The following is a 20,648-nucleotide window of genomic DNA, read 5'->3' on the forward strand; positions in this document are numbered from 1 at the left end:
TTTACGGGTTATAAAAGCCCTTTTATAAAGCCATTTTTAAACAAAACCAAAAAGTTTACAAAAGAAAATAAAAGATACAGAAGAATGAGTTGCTTAATATATTCCAAAAAGGAGAAAAATAAAAGAGGGGACACAATTCCAACATGCTGAACAATAAAGGGTTCTTTTTCCTTGTGTTTTTTTTTAATACAAAATACAAGCGAAGGATACACATACTTAAAACAGAGCTCAGGAGCAGGTATGCAGTCCTGGGAACCCTTTCAATAAAAGCAAAGCAGGGTTTTGTTATTTTTTTTTTTTTCTTTCTTTGCAGGTACATACAGAGACTGGAATATGTAAAATTAAGTAGCACAAAAGACCATCACACAATTCTACCAATGAATGTTGCATCTATAAATTCACGAACATGGTCAACAGTCATGTTCACTTCAACCCCTTAAAAAAAAAAGTGTTGTTTTTATTTTAAATAAAGCATTAATGTTACATTCAGACTTAACTCCTAGTACCATGCGGTAGATCTCAGTATTGTCAAGGTATTGCAAGAGTCGCCAACCCCGTCGGGCCCAGTGATGACAGCCACGTCTGCACACACCCCCCGAGCAGGGGCCAGCAGCACTGAACACGCTTTGCAGCTGCCCCTTTTTCTGTCCGCTCTTGAGATTTTTAAAAAAAAAAAAAAAAAAAAAATTAAAAGGGATGGGGAGGGGAACTGCAAAGAGCCTGATTTTTAGAAAAGCTCAACAGGGGTTTGCAAATACTCAAGACAAATATTCACTGCATACCATAGAATGATGCCTCGCTGATAGCCAAAGGCCCAAGGCCCTACCTGGAGTCTCCTCCTCTACCTTCAAAGTGATTATTCAGGGTTTGCTGTGACATGATGTTCATGGTTAAACAAAAATTATGTAGCTCTTATTTACAATTTTTTGTAACAATTGCTTCTGCAGGAAAAAAAAAAAAAGTAAAACTCACAAATCTTCAGAACACAAAGGGAATAAGATGTCAGACACTCCCATGCGCGCACTCACACCCGCGCACTCACACACAAAATACTTCAGGGGCTTTTACACACATTATTCTGGCTTAAGCTGATTGAGTATTTCTCCATCCCACCCACTACCCCTCCCAAAATATATATATAAAAAACCCTTGCCCCAATATACAAAGCATATGCACAATGGTGTTTTGCAGTCACACTGAGCATGCTCAGACCGATGGACCCACTCGATTCACCGCGGCTGGAGGGGGCAGGCAGTCTAGAGAGTCGCTTCCAATAGTGGTTGATACACAAGAGTCAGCACATGGTGAGAACTGGACTAGACTTAAGAAATATTTGTGTTTTGTTTTTAATAGAAAGAGTTCAATGAAAAGACATTCAAATGCCAGTCACCTACTGAAGTGGGAAGTCTAAAACGAGGATACACTTGATTTGGGGAGGTCTCGAAAGGACACTGTCATCTTTCAGAGCTCTGATATTCCTCATAATACTTGAAAAAAACCTGATCTTGGACAGTAAGAGCAGAACAGTTAGTTTTGCTTCCTGGTTTCATTAGCAGAACTTGCATTTAAACCTCCCAAAACTGTAGGAAAATATTCAAAGTTCAGGGAAAATTTTCTATTTGATCATATACATATAGAATACATAATTTCCACATATAGATGTGACCCCCCCAACCCAAACTAACATATCCTGTATGTCAGCAGCTATTTTGTGACAGTGCCCCTTTAAATATCTATCTGCTTACATTTTCATATCCTGCCTCCCCCAACAGATGAACGTCCACTTCTCAAATATTAAACTCATGGATCAGTTTGTAGTTTTTAAGAACCATGTGTTCAACAATATGATCTGTTATAAAAATAAACACTTCACAAACAAATTACATAAAGCAAAGCACCAGTTTCTACAGCTCAAAAGCTTCCAGCATGTTACAGTTTACTTCCCTCCCTCCTTAACCTGGGTGCCTCAGTGTCTATTGTACCTTTGTGACCATCACCAGCGGAGGGGAAAAAAAAAAAAAAAAAAAAAAAGAAAAAAGAAATAAAGGAATTCAAGCGCATCTTCTGCCACTGCCGTGGTAGTCCATCACCTGCGGACGCGGCTGTGTGGTGGCACAGGAGCTGAGCACGCTCAGACCATTACCTGGCATTGGTGAGGTTCCCTAGCAGAAGTCACCCAGGTGTGCCGCTTCTCTCCCCACACACAATTCTGCTTTGATGAAGTTAAAACAACAAAATTAAAACCTTCTTGGCTGCCCCATTTCTAAGTCTTGCTCTCACCCACAATCCATTCTGAAACCCATTTAGCTTGGCATGTTTGGCATTCTCATGCTGATCAAACAGAAACTGAAGCAAATCATCTTTAGTATGAAACTCCAACTGAAATCGCAGATTTTTACTGATCAAGCCTTGTGGCCAGTTAAAGGCAGTACTATTGGCATATAACTGCAAAACTGAATGTGGTGGTGTGGATTCAGAAACAGAACGTACAAAAGGATATATAATGGAAGTTAGTTATGAACTACCATTTTAAGAGTAAGACCAGGGCAGAGCACTAGATTAACTGAATTTTGGAATAAATCCATTTACCTCTCTGCAAAGGCTCCGAAACTACAGCTGTGTAACAGAAGACAATCTTTTCAAAGCCTTCTTCTGTGAATGAAACTTTCTGCTCCGTGAAGAACTATTCATGCTCCTAAAGAAAGGCATTTTTACAGCTTTCCTTCAAGAAATCAGAATGCTTAATACAATTAAAAAGGACATTTAAAAATGTTAAGTCTGCTGCTACTGAAAAATGTGTACCAAAAAAAATAAAATTAAAAAAAGTATTAACCTTTGCAATTTTCTTCTATCTGTAAAAATGTAAACTGCTGTATTTCTAACAGAGTAACCAAGAGATCGTTAGGGCTTAGTGTTTGCACAAATCAGCAAAACCGTAAGATATAGAAAAAGTTACAAAATCCCAGTAGTAGTGCAGGATTTACATAGTGTTTGGGTTGTGACAAACTCAAAAATAAGTATCATGCAGCCTGTAACAGCCATGAGAGATGAACAAATGAGAAAGCAGAACAGTTTTGTAAGATAAAGGGCCAAAATTGCCAGGCATAAAATAATCCAGTCCAAAACCTGAACCAAGAACAATGGAACCGTATTTTTCACAGCCTTAACTTCAGTTAACTGTGTTAGAAAAAAACCCAAAAATATATTTTAAGTGGAACTTACAAAATACTCTCTTCAAAAAAAGTCTGGTCTAGCGGGTAAGGAAACAGCTGTTTGACCAGATCAGCTAGAGGTATTCTACGTTTAATTGTTCATTTTAATACCAAAAAAACCCAAGAGACAAGAATAGCTTGAAACATAGTCTGGACTGAAGGGGATCAACTATGTGGACCAGACATTCACAAAAGTGTATGCTACCCCCAAATTTAATCCAAACGTTTTTTAAAACTTGGCCATTTATTTTCCCGTATTACCCAAGAAGCACCAGACTAGGCGTGGAGGGAATGCAAGAGACTCTGCTCTCCCAGAAATCTGGAAGGTGGGACGAGGTGTGGGAGAGGAGAGGGGATTACATTCACTTCTTTTTCAAGACTCCAGCCTTAAGCTGTTCTGCAAAATTAAACCACTTAAAAAGATTTACAATGGAAACACCGATCATCTTTATTGTAACGGCAACAGTAGTTTCATTATAGTAAAGAATGTTAGAGAACTTAAATTTTTATAAGCCAAGGTAAAGTAATTTACCAGCCTCAGAAAAATCCATGGCTATGAATCACACAAGACAATCACTCGGCTGTTATATTAATATTCCGTTCCACATTTTAGGCTCCACACTGTGCTCAGCATCTTCAGGCTCCCTATGCCATTCAGCCAAGTGTCCTTCCTGGTCATATTAGTGTATCACATCTAAAAGCTCTCTAAAATCCAAACAGGATTAAAAACCTGGTAGCACGTGCACCAGAAATCCAACTAATTAGCTGCCTTATGTTACCTTCAAGAGGCTGGTTACAAAATGTGTAGTTCTGTGACAAAAAAAAGAAGCAAAGCTTGTCAGCTATAAGATAACTGTGAGCAACATACAGAAAGCACAAAGGGTTTAAGAAAAAAAGAAAAAAGAGAGGAAGAAAAATGGCAGGTCCAGTTTTCAATATTTCCACCAACAAACATGGCAGCAACCTCTGTATTAGGGTTTGAAAACCAAGGCTTGGGTACTTTAATTAAAGTTTAAAAAAAGGATATGGCTGCTTTGATAAAAACACATTAAAATGCCACCACACACATCTCAAGTGTCTTGCATTTAGAGGGACATCCTGCTTTTATAATAAAACGATAGCCCTGCTACACTGCTTCCAGACTCCACTTCCTCCCAGCTTCATCCTTGAACACAGTTCCCTACTCAGCGCTCGTTAGGCTTAGGGAGCAGAATGATGACCAACAGCTAGAAGCAGACATGTCGCTGCGGGAGCAAAGCCTCCCACACTGTAGGATGGAAGGATGAAGAAATGGAAGTGGTTTCGTGGTGATGTTCACTATCGATGGAAGTCTGCTGTCCAACACTGTAGCTGGAGGCTGAGAGGTATGACTACATTGCCTTTCTGAGGACAGATGGAGGGAGAGAAGAGAAACACTTAAGCGTGACTCATGGGATCCGAGACTGACCAGAGCATTACAGGAATCCTTTGCTTCACATTTATAAAAGGACATCCCTCGCCCCAAAAGCTAAAGAATTTAGGTTTACGCTACCCATTAATCTTTTTCCTTGGAAAAACTTTAAAGACATTTTCCACAATACCAAATGGAAACCAGAGTTTTAAAAATGGTTTTCAATTTCTCTTCCCTATTCTGCCCATCTATAGCCAACCTTGGAAGAAATAAAATAGTTAATGGATGTGAGAAGCTTGTAGGTTGTGTATCTGAATTTGTATAGAATGGACTGCAATTTGCCTAAAGCAGAATAGTATTCTATCCAGCAAAGACAAAAGATCTCGCATCCTAATTGAAGGGTCTTTTCTAAATAAAAGACAGTAGACCGTCTACAAGTCTCTTGATTGCTTTCCATGAAAAACGTGCCTGAATCCAAGAAACACAGGTTTCCTCCCCGTGTTTCCTCTTCCTCAATTGGAATTCATATCAACTACATTTTTTCTGAGAGTGAACTTGTATCAACAAAAGTCTGTTAAAGCATAGGTTCATTTTTTTCCACATATTCAAATACAGAATAATAGTTTTAAAGAACTCTTACCAGGAGTGGGAAATCTATTCTATTTAACGATTTGTAAGTATGGTTTCCACGTATCAGTCTCAAACCTTATTGCTTCACAACTGCAGTATCCCTTGAAAAAAATATATATTTAAATGGTCTGTTAATTTGTCTCAAATGGCTTTCAGATTTGGTGGGGGAGGGAGAACGGAATGGCCAACAGAGAACATTGACTTCAAAATATTACTGTATAAGGGTTTCCTCTTATTAAAAAAAGGATACACTGTATTAAACAGCTGAAAGTAAAGACAGCATTCAAAGCCCATGAGTCAAGCCACAGCCAAAACCGTGTTCTACCCCTAAGTATGTTTTCTTTTCCTTTTTCTTTTTTTGCTTTTTTTTTTTTTAAACAAAGATTTCCTCAACTGCCATTTAATCTTCACCAGAGGGTGCTTCATCTTCAGATCCCTCATCCCCCGACTTCTCTGGTGGAGGGCTGGCTGATTTTTTCTTTTCTGGGGGACTTTCAGGCTCTTCATCCTCTTCTTTGGGGGATGGGGTCTTTTCTTTTGTTGCCTTGGAAGCTGTGGGGCGGCCTGCCTTCCCTTTGCCTTTCACTGGACTGGGGGTCACTGAAAAAAGAAAAAGCTTATAAAAGTTATGATCAGCAACAAAGACAAAAAAGTCATATGGCTTTACATAAACAGGATTTACGAGACACTTCAGTAGCAGGTTTCATTTTGCTTTGACCATACCACACACACAGAGGTTTTTGCACTCCATATTAGTAAAGCTGAACTGAAATGTTAGCTAACGAGATTTAAAAACTATTTAATTGCAAGTCCTACTAATTACTGGATATGACATCATAAACTAACATAGCTAGCCTCTTGTCAAACTATGATTTTAGAACCTCCTGCAGAAATCCATCACGTTTTCTTGTGGTTCAGATTTCTCCACCTTCCTCCACCCTGAAAACATCACAAAGTCCACGAGTCCCAGACAAACCCACCAATTATATCATTTGGCTACAACACACAGAAAGTCAGACTGCAGCATCTCAACAGGGAAGGGTTTTGCAATCTGTGCAGTTTTTGCTGACAAGACACACGTTACATGAATTAGCCCTTCAACATTATACGTGAATGCCTACTCACCTCAAGATTTCTACCAAGTCTTCTATAGCAGAAACAGAAAATACTAGCCTCCAAAGCAAACTGCACACCTTTCTTTGCATAGACTCACCTGTAGCCTTTAGCCTGGGCTTTGGCATTTTCTTTTCTTTCCTCTCTGGCTTGGATTTCTTGGAGACCTTCTTATTTTTCTTTTTTGAACTGCCATAGTCACTATCATCATCATCTTCCATGAGGAAGTCTTCATCACTTCCTGAATCTGCTGAAAGCACAAAGAAATTTAAGTTTTGGGACAAAAGGGAGCAGAAGATACAGCTGAGAGATCTGTCAGTTAAACTGCAGAGACAGGTAACTAGGGCTCTATGACCTTACAAGCTTCCACCTATCTGCTGTGCTAAAGAAATTTGCCATAGCAGAAGATTTTACACTCACAGGGATAAAGCACTAGTATGACAAAACAGGCAAGTGTTCCAAGGTCCTCAAAATGTGCTCTATCTCCTTAATAAGTAACCAATCTCAAAATAAAGAGAATCTCTCGACGGAAAGAAGTTAGATCATCTTTTCAATGGGACTCTTACTCCATTCTGAAATTACGTCTGCACTCAGTATTTCAGGAACTTACTGCAGTTCATTACCAGCTGAACCCATCTCTTCTTACAAAGCAAACTGTCCTACTTTGATCAATCAAGGATAAATTACTTTTACATCATCTGAAAGTGGCATCAGTGCCTCAAAACCAATGGGATAGCAAGAAGCAGGAAAAAGCACTAAGGACTTTACAATAATCCTTTAGGGCTACTTATAAAGACACATACATCTTTGCTGCAAACATCGAACTAAAGTTCTAGGTGTGAAAAATGTAAGCTTGGTCTGTTGGGACAGATACGCAGTAATAAATAAGTTACTAAGAAGGACAACTTATGTCTTCACAACCAAAAAGTAAACTGTTCCCTTTGCTGTCTAGTCAAACCCATAAACTCACTGTCTGGTACTAAACCATGTCACATTGATTTTAACTTTTTACAATCCCATTTACTCACTCTCCTGGAACTGTGCCTCATCATCCTCTTGCTCTTCCTCCTCACTACCCACATCATCCATAAGCATCTCTCGTTGTTTAGAAGCTGCTTTGGATGCTGCCTGTCGTTGCTGACGCACATTTTTGTGGTCTTCTTTCTCGTCCTCACTGTCCTCTGCAGCAAAAGTCACCAAGTTACAATGAAGGTACAGAATACAGACCACCTAACCGTCTTGAGGTAGCATGTGGGCAAGACAAAGGTCAAGTCATTCACAAGAAAGGTAATCAAGACACTCGTTGAATAACTGAGCTGCGAGAACACAGTCACATTCAACCTAACAAGCACATTTCTGCAGTCACCCAACAATGATCCTGTGCAGTATCTTTCACTGCAAAGACTAGCAGACCTTTTTTTTTTTTTTTTCCCTCTCCTTACCTGCAGGCCTTTTCCTGGATTTGGAGGCTGCTCTCTTATTCTTTTCTGGTTTAGCCTTTTTTCCTTTTTTGCTTTTTTGAGAGCTCTCATAATCACTGTCAGCTTTGCCATCATCTGCTCCTAAGTCATCATCTTCACTACCAAAATCTTCATCTGGAAAGAAAAGGTAGGAATGAGGTTTCTTGTATTCTTCTGAAATATAGGCAAGAACTACAGGGAAGAGATTAACATACATCTATCTACCTGTGAAGACAAACTTTATAGCAGCATCATATTACACAAAAAAATATGTTACCCCAAACCAGGGCCGGAAGTACCAGCAGTGGAAGCAGCATCCAGCTTAAGATAAGTCTTTTAGAAGAGTGCATGCTTCTCTAGTCAGAACAATTTCTTTCTTATGTCTAATCCTACTCCTGTAACTTACAAACTGGTCTTTATTTTGAAGATACACTCTCAGTACAATGTAGTTAGTTACCTGCTGAGTGTGAATCATCCTTCTTAGTCTTCACATCTTTTTCTTCTGAATCCTCACTGAAAATTAAAGACAGACAGGGTTTGACTGCTGTTTAAACTTTGGTTTCAGTCACTGCTGTATGCAAAATAGCAATTTTCAGAGAGCAAACTGATCTCTAGGCTGGGAATATGCACTTTTCCTGGACATTACCACATTATACTTCAGGATTACCCAGCTGTATATGTAGTTATCATGGTTGGAAAGATAATGTTCAAACTCTGAATCACAAACTTACATGGAATCAAGTGAATCAACCAGGAAATAATAAGGTTGAGATGAACCACGCACTTCACTCTGAAACCTACCAATGATCCAGATGTCTTCCATTTTACAGTTAGAATTTTTAAACTTTATATGCTAATGCATGGCTTTCTAAACAGAATAAAGTTTTACTCCGAATAGATTTATAGTCATCACTTGTCTTTATGTCATTGTTTTCTCTGGACTCTTCCATTCTCTGTACAGATAGCACTTAACCAACACACATTTGGTCTACAATCTCTCAAATTATCTGATATCTGATAGAGTTTCACCGCTCCCTTCTAGTGGTTTCAATCCTCACCAAAGGGTATCTCCATCAAGCAGGTACTAATGTTCCATCCTTCTCCAGTCCCCCATCATTAGTCATTACCACTGTCTGGAAGGGGTTTGCCTTCCCTCATGTAAGAACACGCACTCCAATCAGAGTGAACAAGTGCTTTAAACAGGAATGGTGAATACTCCATTGAGGGCCACTGATGTACAACATACGCTGCAGGAATGGCTGAACTGCAGAGTTTGCCAAGGTCAAGAAATACAACAGATCAAACCTTTGCTACTTTCAGATTTGGCAGTTGGAGCTGACACACACTACTTCTCAAGAACTCTCATAGTCATGGTTTAGGTAACTTGTCACATTACAGTCTCTCAGGCCATATGTTTTCAGTCTTATACAGACAGCTGTGGATTTCAATCACTTAAATACCGGAGTTTGTTTTAGATGCAAGTGCTCTCTGATGTTTGTGACCCACAGAAATGTTCTTACACACTTAAAAATCCTGAAAGCTAATAGGACATCAAGGTGAACTATTTAGTTGCTTTGGGAGCTGTCTAGCCCAATTTCTTTTTATGTTATACCCATTAAATTTTTTATTTCAGGTGTTACAGGCATTTGCCAGGCTGAAAATAGTCTCTCCCTCTCAGTTCACAATAGCAGGTGGACCACGCAAATACTCCCATGCCTACATTCAGCTTTCAACTTACAGAACAGGCGCACGAGGGGAAGCCTCTTCCGCAGACCTGCTGGGAAGTTACCTATATTCCAGCAAACAGCGCAACGGAATAAAGAAACACCTCGGGCTTACAGAGCAAGAACCAGCTGGCAGAACCTCCATCCCCAAAGCTGATGTCTGTCATGAAAGCAGCCAATGGACTTAACAGGTCTTATGGCAATCATTTGCTGACCATAGTTATTGTAAAAAGGAAGATACCTTCACGCTACTGGAAAGACTTTCACTATTCAGTAGGGCGTCACTTAGAGCCGAGTCCTTTCACACTGCTGCACCAACTCCGTTATCAAAACAAGTTACTTTTTTTCTGAATTACACAAAACCAGAAATGAGAAACAAAGACCCACAAAACTAACAAATGGCCCCTACTCCTAACTGCCACTGTACCATCCCATTTAATCTTTAACCACAGGAATGCTCTGAGCATACTGAAAAAAACACGGAAAATTAAATGCATCTTGTCACCACCTTACCTGGATAATTGCACTAGTTGCCAATTTTTGTAATTCGGATCACATTCCTTCCCATTCCAACTGTCTAGCTCTGGAAAGCTATTTTAATGATGAAGTACTAGTGACAAGTACTTTACACATGATTTCTCTGTCTACTCGGATAAGAAAGAACCACCTCAACGTCCAAGCTGGTTATGCAAGCTTTGTGACTGAGAGCTCTGTATCTCACACTGCAGGCCTTGAATTCCACTTATAACCATCCCTCTTTAGAAGATACCACTCCTCACATACAGGGCATGGTTTGGAGACATGTTTGTAAGAGATGAAGTGCTTCTTTTACCTGTCCTCCTGAGAATTCTTCCCAGATCGCCTCTTATTTTTAGCCTCCCGGGGAGACGAACGGATTTTCTTGGATGGGGGACCTGAATCTCTTCCATAATCTTCATCTGGACGGGACAGTACAAAATGGTTTTGAATCAAACTCCTAGTTCCCAGCAAACTGACTTCCTCAGCTATAACTTAAACTGACCATTTCATGCACATCAAAAAGAAGCCCTTCAAAAAAAAAAAAAAATCACAAAGCTTCAAACAAAACTTTATAGAAGCAAAGTCCTGTCTTAAACTAGTGATTTACCTTTTCTTCTGCCAACAGCACAATAAAAATGTTGCACACAATCAAGTCTGACACAGGAGTATTAGGAAACATAGAAAAAAACCTCACAAGAGGACACAGTATCTCATTTTACAGCTAGTCAGAAACAGAGTTATTATGCAAACCTATTAAAAGTTAACATCCATACCTATTTCTACATGCTTTTAACAGCAAACACTTTATTTACTGTCCTATGATGGGAAAAAGTATGTTGTTATGTAGTAGTTCACGGTGTAACTTTTTCAACTATTACACAATACCTTATACAATGTAACAGGGCTGCAATTAAGAACTACACATATTTGTTTCCAATAATTACCAGTGCAACCTCACTTAGCAAACAGTAGCAATATGTCTATTTTCTAAGAACACAAAACATATTCCCTATGGCTTCCAGAAAGACTTTGTTAATTCACACAGAACATAAAGATTTTTTTTTTAGATGCAATTCACAAAAATGCCTGATATTATGGGATTAACTAGAGTCCAGTAAAATAAATTGAAAACATATTTTACTGTAGAAAAAGAGTGGCATCAGGGAGATTCTGCCACAGACCATAACATAGACCAAGGAAGACAGTTGCTGCCAACAGCCTCAAGGCGCTACAACAATACAAGCATTAAATAATAAGATTTCTATCACCATTGTTTGTTTAATACAAAACATATGAGAATCATTATATTTTCAAATACTGATTAACAGTTCAGAGACTGTGAAGAGCAGAAACTCCTTAGAATTTAAGATGAGACTAGAAGCAAAGCAATTAATATGCAAAGCAATAAATGAACTGCTCTAGCCCAAGATTATATTGTTAAGAAAAAAGTCATTTACCAGCATCATCTGATTCCTGAAACTGGGAGTAATCGACCACCTTCCTGTTCCTGTTAAAAAGCAGGGGGAAAAAAAAAAAAAAAATTAGCAATTCATAATCTCAGACATACAAAAGCTTTCTTCAAGTAACAAGAAAGTGCCATATCCTTGCTTCCAGTGCAGGACTTGTAGCCCCAAAACATCCCAAGAAAACTCTCATAAATAAACCACCTACACCTTGGAAGTCAGAAATGAACACACAGTACATTCTCGCATTTTCCTGAGGAGTCATTATAATAGACTGGATTACACCCTCAGAATCTGAAAGTGCTTTTTGATAAGTCGCACTCTCTTACACCTCATGACTTCAGTGAGGAAGAGCCATCTTAACCTATGCTACGTGGTTCTTTCATTATTAAAGCTATGTATCTATCATTATATACCACTATAGTACTGAAAGCACTGTTTCAAAGCAGTATCTGCACCCCAAGACCTAAGATGCATTTACAGAATGCATCAGCCTGAGCTTTAAGCCAGAGCTCCCCCTAACACCCTGTCTCAAAGCTGTGATGTTTTATATCTGGAATCCTAGCCTTAAATAAGTACGCAAGTATGATGATGAATTAGATGAACATTTCCAAACTGCTCTTTTTTGAATTTCTGCTTCTCACAGCTCAGTATGATCATGCTTGCTCTCATACTTTCTCCTCAACATTTTTGTTTTCCCATGTGATCCCTGTTTCTAACACATTTTAAGTTTTCACCAGGGACTTCTCGGAGCTTTCTCAATTAGTTACTTTGATGCTCTAACAAGATGTAAGACAGCTGTTACAATGCTTATCTGTATCACTAAGCACAACAATGAAAGAAAATATGCATTTCACCCAACCTATGTTTCTGGACAGTGAATGAGCACGAACCCATACTTTCTTTACCTCAGCAGCACCTTCTCTGCTCTCTAACCAAACTGAAAGTAGCACAGGCAAGGAGATACCATTTAACAGTGCAAATGCAATGGCCAATTCTAGACAAAATTAGTTAAACTACACAAGCAGCTGTTACTGACACTAATGCCCCACTTGCCAACAAAATTAGATCTGTTTCTCTAACTTACCGAAACTTAAAAACCAAAATATACATAATTGTTAGCTATTTTCTCAGCACCTATCCCAACTGCTTTATTGACAAGACATAACTGCCTTGTAATACAGCTACTTGAGTGAACCACGACAGCTACGTAATTGAATTATATTTGAGTTCTAGCTGATAACACCTCAGTCAAACTCAGACTCCAAACACCCACCTCTGCTGGCTGACATGCAATGGGAGGAGGCACAGCTGAAGAAGGCACCAAGATTCAGACAGCCCTCCACACACACTTTTTACATTCCCTTTGACCCAAAGCCAACGATGAACTTGATTTTGCAGTAACCATCACGTGAGCTCAACTCCACAGCTAGAAAAGTCAGGCAAGAGACAGAATAAGCGACCTACCCAGCATCAGACTGAGGACCACTGCAAAGAGAAGCCAAGACAGGCTCCATCCAGCGCACGAGCCACGACGCCCTTCCCCTCTCCTGCTCCACAGAGCGCGGCTGCTGGATTTCCCATCCAGTTCCCATAACTGAACTGCACTTTGTGATTAACACCTTGCGTTGCTGATAAGACTGTGTAGTTGAAAGATACCCCAAAAGTCATTGTTGTGTTCTGGCTGTTGATCCATTTGAGATCAATTATAAGTGGCCCTCCTGCACAAGTACCTCTATTCACGGCTCACAGCAGCAGCCTTCAAAAGATGAAGGAGCAAAGTTATTTTATTTCAACCCTGCACCAAGCCTCTTAAAAAAAAAAAAAACCAAAACCCCCCAACCCATCAAAAAAAACCCAAACAAGCAAACAAGAGGAAAGCAAGACCAGACATTAGATTTCTACAGGTTGAATCCCATCCAAGCTTCAGAGTACGCGTGAGTGGAACAAAGTACAACGGCAACGTGCTACAGAGCAGCGCTCGCTCGCTCGCAGTCCGAATATGGTAAAATTCCAGTTTAGGAACACAACTACTGGCAAGGCTTGTTATGGCCTACTGTCCGGGGACTCAAATTCCTGTTCCAACAGGTAGTCTTCCTGAAGATTGCCTCCCAACCCATCTCACATGTGAAAACATTAATTTTATTCCCACAAACATCTGAAGAACAATAAAGTTAAAACCAAATCAAACATCTTATTTATAAGTATCAGGTTTTGTCCTCTAAAAGCATAAACAAGGGGGGGGGGGGGGGGGGAAGTAGAATTGCCATGTATTCTGTTCTAGCAGCTTTGTAAAACAATGGTTTCTGATGTCACTTTTCTAACAAGCAAGATGGAAATTGCAATATTGCCACCTTGTAGTAAGTTGGTCATACACAGCTTCATCTTGCTTTTTTCAGTCAGAAATCCATATTAAATCAGGTACTGAAAACCTAACACAGTCAAGTCAAATAAAACATTAACGACAAACATTGTCCCTAAGGAAAACACTTCCTCTTTCTAAGCACCGTACCCTATGTTTTCAGCTAGAAAGTAAATAACTATGGCAGAAGAGAACAAGAGATGGCTGTTTGGCTTGCTGTATCTTATTTTGCAGGGCAAGGAGAAGGGTGGAGGAAAGAAGGAATATCTACACTGATATTACTGAAGAAACAAACTTGCAAGTCTTCCCAACAGAACCAGAGCTCACAGGGGCAGAAACATCACACAAACTGCTCTTGCATCTGCCATTCTCCTCGCTCTATACTCATCATTCACTCCATTTAGATCAACTTATGTTTTCCTTCAGAACTGTCAACAGCACTGATGTGCAATGCTTAATAACTACGAGTTTGCAAAGAGACTGCATGCTTTATTACACCAAGGTGATAAAAACACAGTAGGTAAGTTCACTAGAGTTAAGAGTCAGAAAAAAAAGTATTGTTGGCTTTGTCCATGAATAATATTTCTTTGCCACTAGCAAAAACTAGGAGATGTTAAGGCAAGCAACAAGACATAAAAATAAACTATTTGTTAAATTCAGTTAGATTGAGCATAAAAAGACAGTCTAGTAGACATCTGGGATGGATATTGTTCATTCTGGTTTAAAATACGCACTGAAATTTTAAGATAACTTACTTGTTAATTCAGCTTAGCATTTAAAGTGTGCATGTGAGAAGGAACTGGGGGAGGAAAGGTAGAGAGACATCCTGATAGCATAAGTTTTTTAGTAACAGCTGTCAGTCAAGTATTTCTGGAATAAAGAGTAACTCATCTAGTAAGCCATCAACACGTTACGCTGGAAGCACTCACTTAGCAAACTAATACTCAAGTAATTTAATAAGAACTCAGAAATGCACAGTAATTCTTACAACCCATACTTGATGCCTACCCAGCTGATATTTTGAAATGATGAAAAGCAATATTAACATTTAAAAGGATCACCAAATGCCTATACAACTGAATATGGGTTGTACAGTATACCCCATTTCCAGCTAGCGAGGTCCCTAAACGCTCTGTCTTTGTAAGTCAACATGTCAGAACACAAACTAAAAACCAGTTAGAAAGCTTCTGGTTTTTTAAAAGGGAATGCTTAGATCCCCAGATATTTCCACAAGCATTAAAATCCACAGATAAAGTCCAAGTTTAAAAAAAAATAAAAATACTCCTAAAAAGCAATGCTAAACAGTCTTCAAAAAGCTAGTAACTGATGTCCTCATGCACTGGAGAGGAATGTTTAGGTCAAATGATTAGCAGCAAAAGTAAAAACCTAGCCTCTTATACAGTACGGCAGGTAAAACGAATGACAGATTAAATGGGTTACTCAGATTTTTTGTTTGTTTGTTTGTTTTTAACTACAGCATTTAACCAATATACCTATCAAACTAAGCATTTGTGAGAAGTGCTGGACCTTTCTTCAGCAGAAAGGCTTGGCGGGGCTCTGCCAGAGCAGTCAGCTTCACTTCCTGGTTCTCACTGCAGTTGGGAAAGGCGGCCCCCTTCGAGGTCAACATGTTATCAATAAATATCGCCATTAAAAGCTCCCCTTTGGTGCCTTTTTTATACATAGATAAGAAAAAAAGATAGATAGGAAATGTTTCTTACAGGTATTTTCAAAGTTGTGCAAAACAAATACGCAGTGCTAGACTGAGGCCTTAAATGAACATTCACTTACAATTATGCACCAGAAGTTGAAACATCGAAGCCTAGTGACACTTATGGACCTAAAACCACGTCACTATGGTGTTAGTCTATTTAAAAATTGGCACAACTGTACTCAGACAAGACTCACCGACTAGAGGTTCCCAATTACAGAGGTCATTGTTTGGGTCTGGACTTGGTGTAACTCCAAACTTCTGTAAGACTAGGCACTGCTCATGGTATCTGCAGAATTTTTAGGGATACACATGACTTGAAACTCCGTAAAACAATTAAATGATTTATGCAGCAACAGTTTAAGCAGCCTTGTGCCCATTCTCTATTTGAACCTAACTACAATTGAGAAGATTTTAAAATACAGTATAGAAATGTTCTGATGCAGAGCAGGGGGGAAAAAAAACAAACCCTAGAACACACACACACACAAAAAAATCAATTCTGCAACCTGTGTTGTTCCTGGTATTTTGATTTTTTTATTGCACCTCTACCTTGCTCTCTGTTTCTCTGTAGACTCAAAGTTTTCAGAGCAAAGATCATATCTTTTTACTTATCTGGAAAGCGTCTATAGCTTATCTCTGGACACTACCACACATTATTACTCAAGTTAAACGCCAATCCCCAAGGAAGCGTTGCTTTCCTGCTACCCCATGGAAGTTTTCCAGAATCACAACGTTTATACTTTACATTGTCCAGGCACAACACTGGCAACAAGTTATCTTTAATAGATAAATATATTTTTTTTCCTGCAAGTACAATTTCAAAGGACCACCCTTCCACTGTAGTGCCAATGCAAGACCGGCATTCAAGAGCTACTAATAAAGAAAATTTAAGTACGTAAAGACTTGAAGTGCTGAGCTACCTCAATTCATAACTGGCTTTAATCTTAAAATGAACAAACAAAAACCCCTGTGATTTCCATGCTTGCCCACACCATTTCATTTTGCAGTGCCTGCAGGAAAGGAGCACCAGCAAGTGAAAGCAACTAGTGAGGGAAAGCAGAAGCAAGCTTCATCCAATTTAGAGTCAAAATTCTTACTCACAACACAGTAATTGATGCTGTATATAAAAAGAGTGACTCAAAATGTTTTATTTCATTTGTATTCAAGAAGAGATAGGGACATAATAATGTAGCCACAAGCTACAAATGCTCTTCGCAGTCCTTCAGAAGAGTTAGTCACAAGATGCAGAGGTTCAACAACTGTAGTTCCTTTACTTTTTACAACAGCACAGATACCATCATTATCCACCCAGGAGAAGTTCAGTTGAGTAGAAGGTACTTGGCTCTAAGTGCCAGGCACGTGAAGCCTGGAAATATTGGGACTTTATTACTGCTCCTTAACAATTTTAAAAAACTGGCTTCAACAACCAGACTCAGTCTGAAGGCAGTCTTCTACTGACAAGTGGAATAGAAACTGGGGACAGGTGTTGGATTTTATTAAGTTCAGTGTTTTAAGCGCACATATATTCACTAGAAACTAACAGGCATAATAAATTAATTCAAAGACCACTGAATTAAGGAAAACTTTTCCAACACTAAATCTTATTCTGATGAGGAACCTTTCACCAGACTTCCATATTACCAACAATAAGCTAAGATATCCAGAAAAAAAATATAATTTATACAGTTTTAAAAGTTTTGGATTTAAATCTATTAGGAGAGTTCTCCAGTTGTTACCTAGTAGAGCAATATAACGTGCTAGCCACTGAATATTTACAATTCTTCCCCTGAAAGGGCTATTAAATACAGCTAGATAGCAGACTGCTAGATCTATTCCTGACATGTGCCAAAAGGTCTTCTGCCACTAACAGCCTGCTGGACTTTGGCACTTAATTTTCCTGTAGACCAGTGCCTGACAACTGAGGGTAAGACAAGTCAGATCTTTCACAACACTGCAGGATTGTAGACTTTTTTTTTTTTTAATTATTTTTTTAGAAATGGTTGCTTACAGAGTTACTTAGCACCTGAAGCCTTAGAAGCTATGCTTTAAAGATACAACACTTTCCTTACCTGTAGCAAGACTCCAGTGCTGGCAAGTAAATCACCAGCAGAACACACCGAAGTGTCACCCTGAGCAGCACAGACACATCACCACTGTATTTCAGAACACAAGCACTGTCATTCAAGATCAGACCACTAGTCCATCGAGTCCAACATCCTGCCTTGCAAAAGGCCAAAGCCTGATGCCTTAGAGCAGGCTATACCCAGTCCTATTAATCCACCTTTCAGACCCGAGACGATTCCTTAAGACTGGGACTTCGAGCTCTATTTACCCTTAACCTTTGCATGCAGGAAGACACTATTGGTCAAAAAAAGAGCTATGAAAAACAACTGTTTCACTAATCACTGTGCCAAACCTCCCTACTTCGCAAAGTACTCCCAGTTTCCATTTATTTTTTTAAACTCTCGTGTATTAGAGGTGTTACTTATATACGAAGGATATCACCTATCAATGTATATACGTAAGTTTTATAGCCGCAATTAATTTCATATTTATTATTCCAAAAGATCCAAAATACCTAGGATCCACACCCTAGATCAGGCTTACTGGCAATAAAAGTACAACCAGTTAAAGTATCTTGAGAATGAAAAAGTTTCAGTACATTCAAAGAATACCTTATGAAACCTCTTCCTTTTCTATAAAGTTCACTCTCTGAGTACTTTCCAGAGAAAAGTAAAAAAGAATATACTCCTCCCCCCCCCCAGTAAACCTTCAGATAGATGGCAAGTTCTCCATGCCATAGATTTTTGAAGTTATCACGATTCAACATCGTAGTTAAGATTCCCCTGCACCTCCACGCTCCAGGTCCAACGCTGTTTAACTAAAGACACGAACACTACGACCTACCTCCTTTACTGTTGGGGAGAATACAGCCCGTTTAGCTAAACGGCCCGCGGTTTCCTTCCTCCTCCTCCCCACGGCCTAAAATCAGCCCTCTCGAGGCGGGGGGGAAACACCAGTGGGAAAGGGACGCTGCGAGAGCAGTTAGCTACCAGGCGAGAGGAGGAGAAGGGCGTGTGTTCAGCGCCGTTCCCACCAGAGGGGGCGGCTCCTCCCAACTCCTCCCCTAAACGTGGTTGAACTCGCATGCACAGCCCCTCTCCTCCAGACCCTCGCTGGTCACAGCACATTGCATGCGTGTCCCCTCCCCCAACCCGCGCGGCGTGGTCTGCTCAGCTGCCTTCCCCCCCCCCCCCCCCCCAAAAAAAGGGGGTGCAGGGGGCTGCGGCAGAGGCCTGCTGGCGAGCACCGCCTCCCGCCCGCCCGCTCCGCACGAAGTGGGTCGCGGTAGATCGCAAGGATTCACTTCTCCCCCCCACACACACACACACACCCCCCGTTACAACAAAAATGTGGGACGCAGCACACGCAGCCTTTGCTCGAGGCCGCCTCTTCGCACCCCCGGCACGGCGCAGCGGAACGCGCTGCCGCCTCCCCGCTCCCCCATTCCCAACCCATCGCCCTGCGCCAGGCCAGCGGCAAGGCGCCTTGCGAAGGAATAAATATTGAAAGTTCTAAGGGGGGGGAGGAGGCGGGAAAAAAAAAAAAAAAGCGGAGGGGGGGTGGGAAAATACAGCAGAAAACGGCTCATGCTGCAGCCGCGCGGCCTCCCTGCCCCCTCCGCCGCGCACGCTCTCCTCCCCACGGCCACGCAGCCGCCCCTCGCCCCGCGGGAACCCCGCCGCACGCCTGCCCCCTCCTCCCCGCCCCGCGGGGGCTCGGCCGGGCCCGGCCCGCCTCGCCTCGGGCTGTCCCTTCCCCGGGCACGGCCTGCGGCGAGGCCTGGTGCGGGGCGGGCGGGAGGGCCTACACCGCCGGCCGGGGGCCGGGCCCGGGAGGAGGGAGGGAAGGAGGCAGCGCTGGCGCCGCGGGTGGGAGGAGAGGCGGGAGCGGGGCCTCCGCGCTCCGCCAAGGACTCACCTGACAGGCCTGGACATTTTCCCCGGCGGTTCGGGCCCGGCCCGGGGGACGTCGCCCAGCGCTGAGGGGAAGGAGGGAAAAAAAAACGGTCGCCTGGTGCAGGCTCGGCGTCGCCCGTCCCCTCCCCGGAGTGAGCGGGAGCCCTGGGCCCAGCGCCTCAGGCCGCGCCTCCGGAGCCGCCTCTTCCCCCTCAGGCGCTGCCGCCGCCGGCCCGCGCCCCGCCGCGGGAGACGCCCGCTCCTCTGCGTGGGCCGCGCGGCCCCCCCCCGCCCCCGGTCACCGCTCCGCCGCCGCCGCGGTCGCCGCCGCTCGCCGATCCCCCCCGCAAAATGGTCGCGTTCGCACCGCCGAGAGGATGCGAGCGGGGGGCGGTGCAGCCTACCCCGCTGGCACCACCTCCTCCCCGGCTCATTGGCCGCGGCGGGCGCCTCGCCGCCTCCCATTGGCTAGTTCGAACCATCACGGCGGGCAGACCATGCCCACTCTCCCCGCGGGGAGGGGAGGGGGGCGAGGACGCTCCACACGCTCAAGCTGCTGTGAGCGGCAGAGCGGACCGCGGCGCTCCCGGCAGATTCGCCACCGGTTCCCATTGCCCCCCCCGCCGCCGGGCCGCCCCGTCCCGCCCCACCGGCCCCGCGCCGCCCCCGCCGGTACCCGCCTCGGATTTTCCCCGCGGCGCACGGGGGCCGGCGGGGCGGCGGGGCCCGACCGGCAGATTCGCCGCGCGGGGCCTGGCGTGGTTTTGGAGGGAAAACGCGGGGAAGCGGCGCGCCGCCTCGCAGCGGCCCCGGGGGCGTCGAGGGCCCCGCCGCGCCGTCCCCGGGCCCGCCCGGCAGCGCCACTCCCCCGGCGGAGTCCTCCCGCGGCCGCCCGGCCCGCGGAGCCCCAGCGGCGGGCCCGTGGCCCCGGGGGTAGGGGCCTACAGGGCCCTGCAGCCCGCCGGCTCCCCTCAGGGCCCCCGGGTGGGGGCTCCCCTCGGGTGGGCCCGTTTTCGGGGCAGGGTGAGGAGGGCGAGGGACCGGCTGCTCCCCTGCCCCGCAGCCTGCCCCAGGCCACCGTTGGCCCGCGGGGCCGGGGTGT

The 20,648-nt window shown here is 42.8% G+C and overlaps 1 protein-coding gene across 2 annotated transcripts; it reads right to left on the reverse strand.

The window, feature by feature from the left end:
* NUCKS1 (nuclear casein kinase and cyclin dependent kinase substrate 1) lies at window positions 1–19,883 on the reverse strand. 2 transcript variants are annotated; one of them, XM_074893334.1, is made up of 8 exons: window positions 19,569–19,883; window positions 11,506–11,555; window positions 10,362–10,467; window positions 8,263–8,318; window positions 7,788–7,940; window positions 7,374–7,526; window positions 6,446–6,595; window positions 1–5,832 (listed from the first exon to the last, which is right to left on the reverse strand). In XM_074893334.1, the coding sequence occupies exons 1-8, from the start codon at window positions 19,583–19,585 to the stop codon at window positions 5,633–5,635; spliced, it is 885 nt and encodes a 294-aa protein (XP_074749435.1). In that variant the 5' UTR covers window positions 19,586–19,883; the 3' UTR covers window positions 1–5,632. The 2 variants fall into 2 exon arrangements, with proteins under 2 accessions (XP_074749435.1, XP_074749436.1); XM_074893335.1 differs by having other exon boundaries at window positions 6,446–6,592; window positions 19,569–19,879.
* Between the last annotated feature and the right edge of the window lie 765 nt (window positions 19,884–20,648).

This window comes from Strix uralensis, chromosome 24 (genome assembly GCF_047716275.1).
Source record: "Strix uralensis isolate ZFMK-TIS-50842 chromosome 24, bStrUra1, whole genome shotgun sequence".
Lineage (NCBI taxonomy): Eukaryota > Metazoa > Chordata > Aves > Strigiformes > Strigidae > Strix > Strix uralensis.

Bases quoted from the DNA above. Each gene is read 5' to 3' on its own strand.
- NUCKS1 (XM_074893334.1), bottom strand. The intron at 10,468-11,505 runs GTAAATGACTTT...TGTCCCGTCCAG, and splicing joins TCAGGAATCAGATGATGCTG to ATGAAGATTATGGAAGAGAT. The intron at 7,527-7,787 runs GTAAGGAGAGGG...CTTTTGCTGCAG, and splicing joins ATCCAGGAAAAGGCCTGCAG to AGGACAGTGAGGACGAGAAA.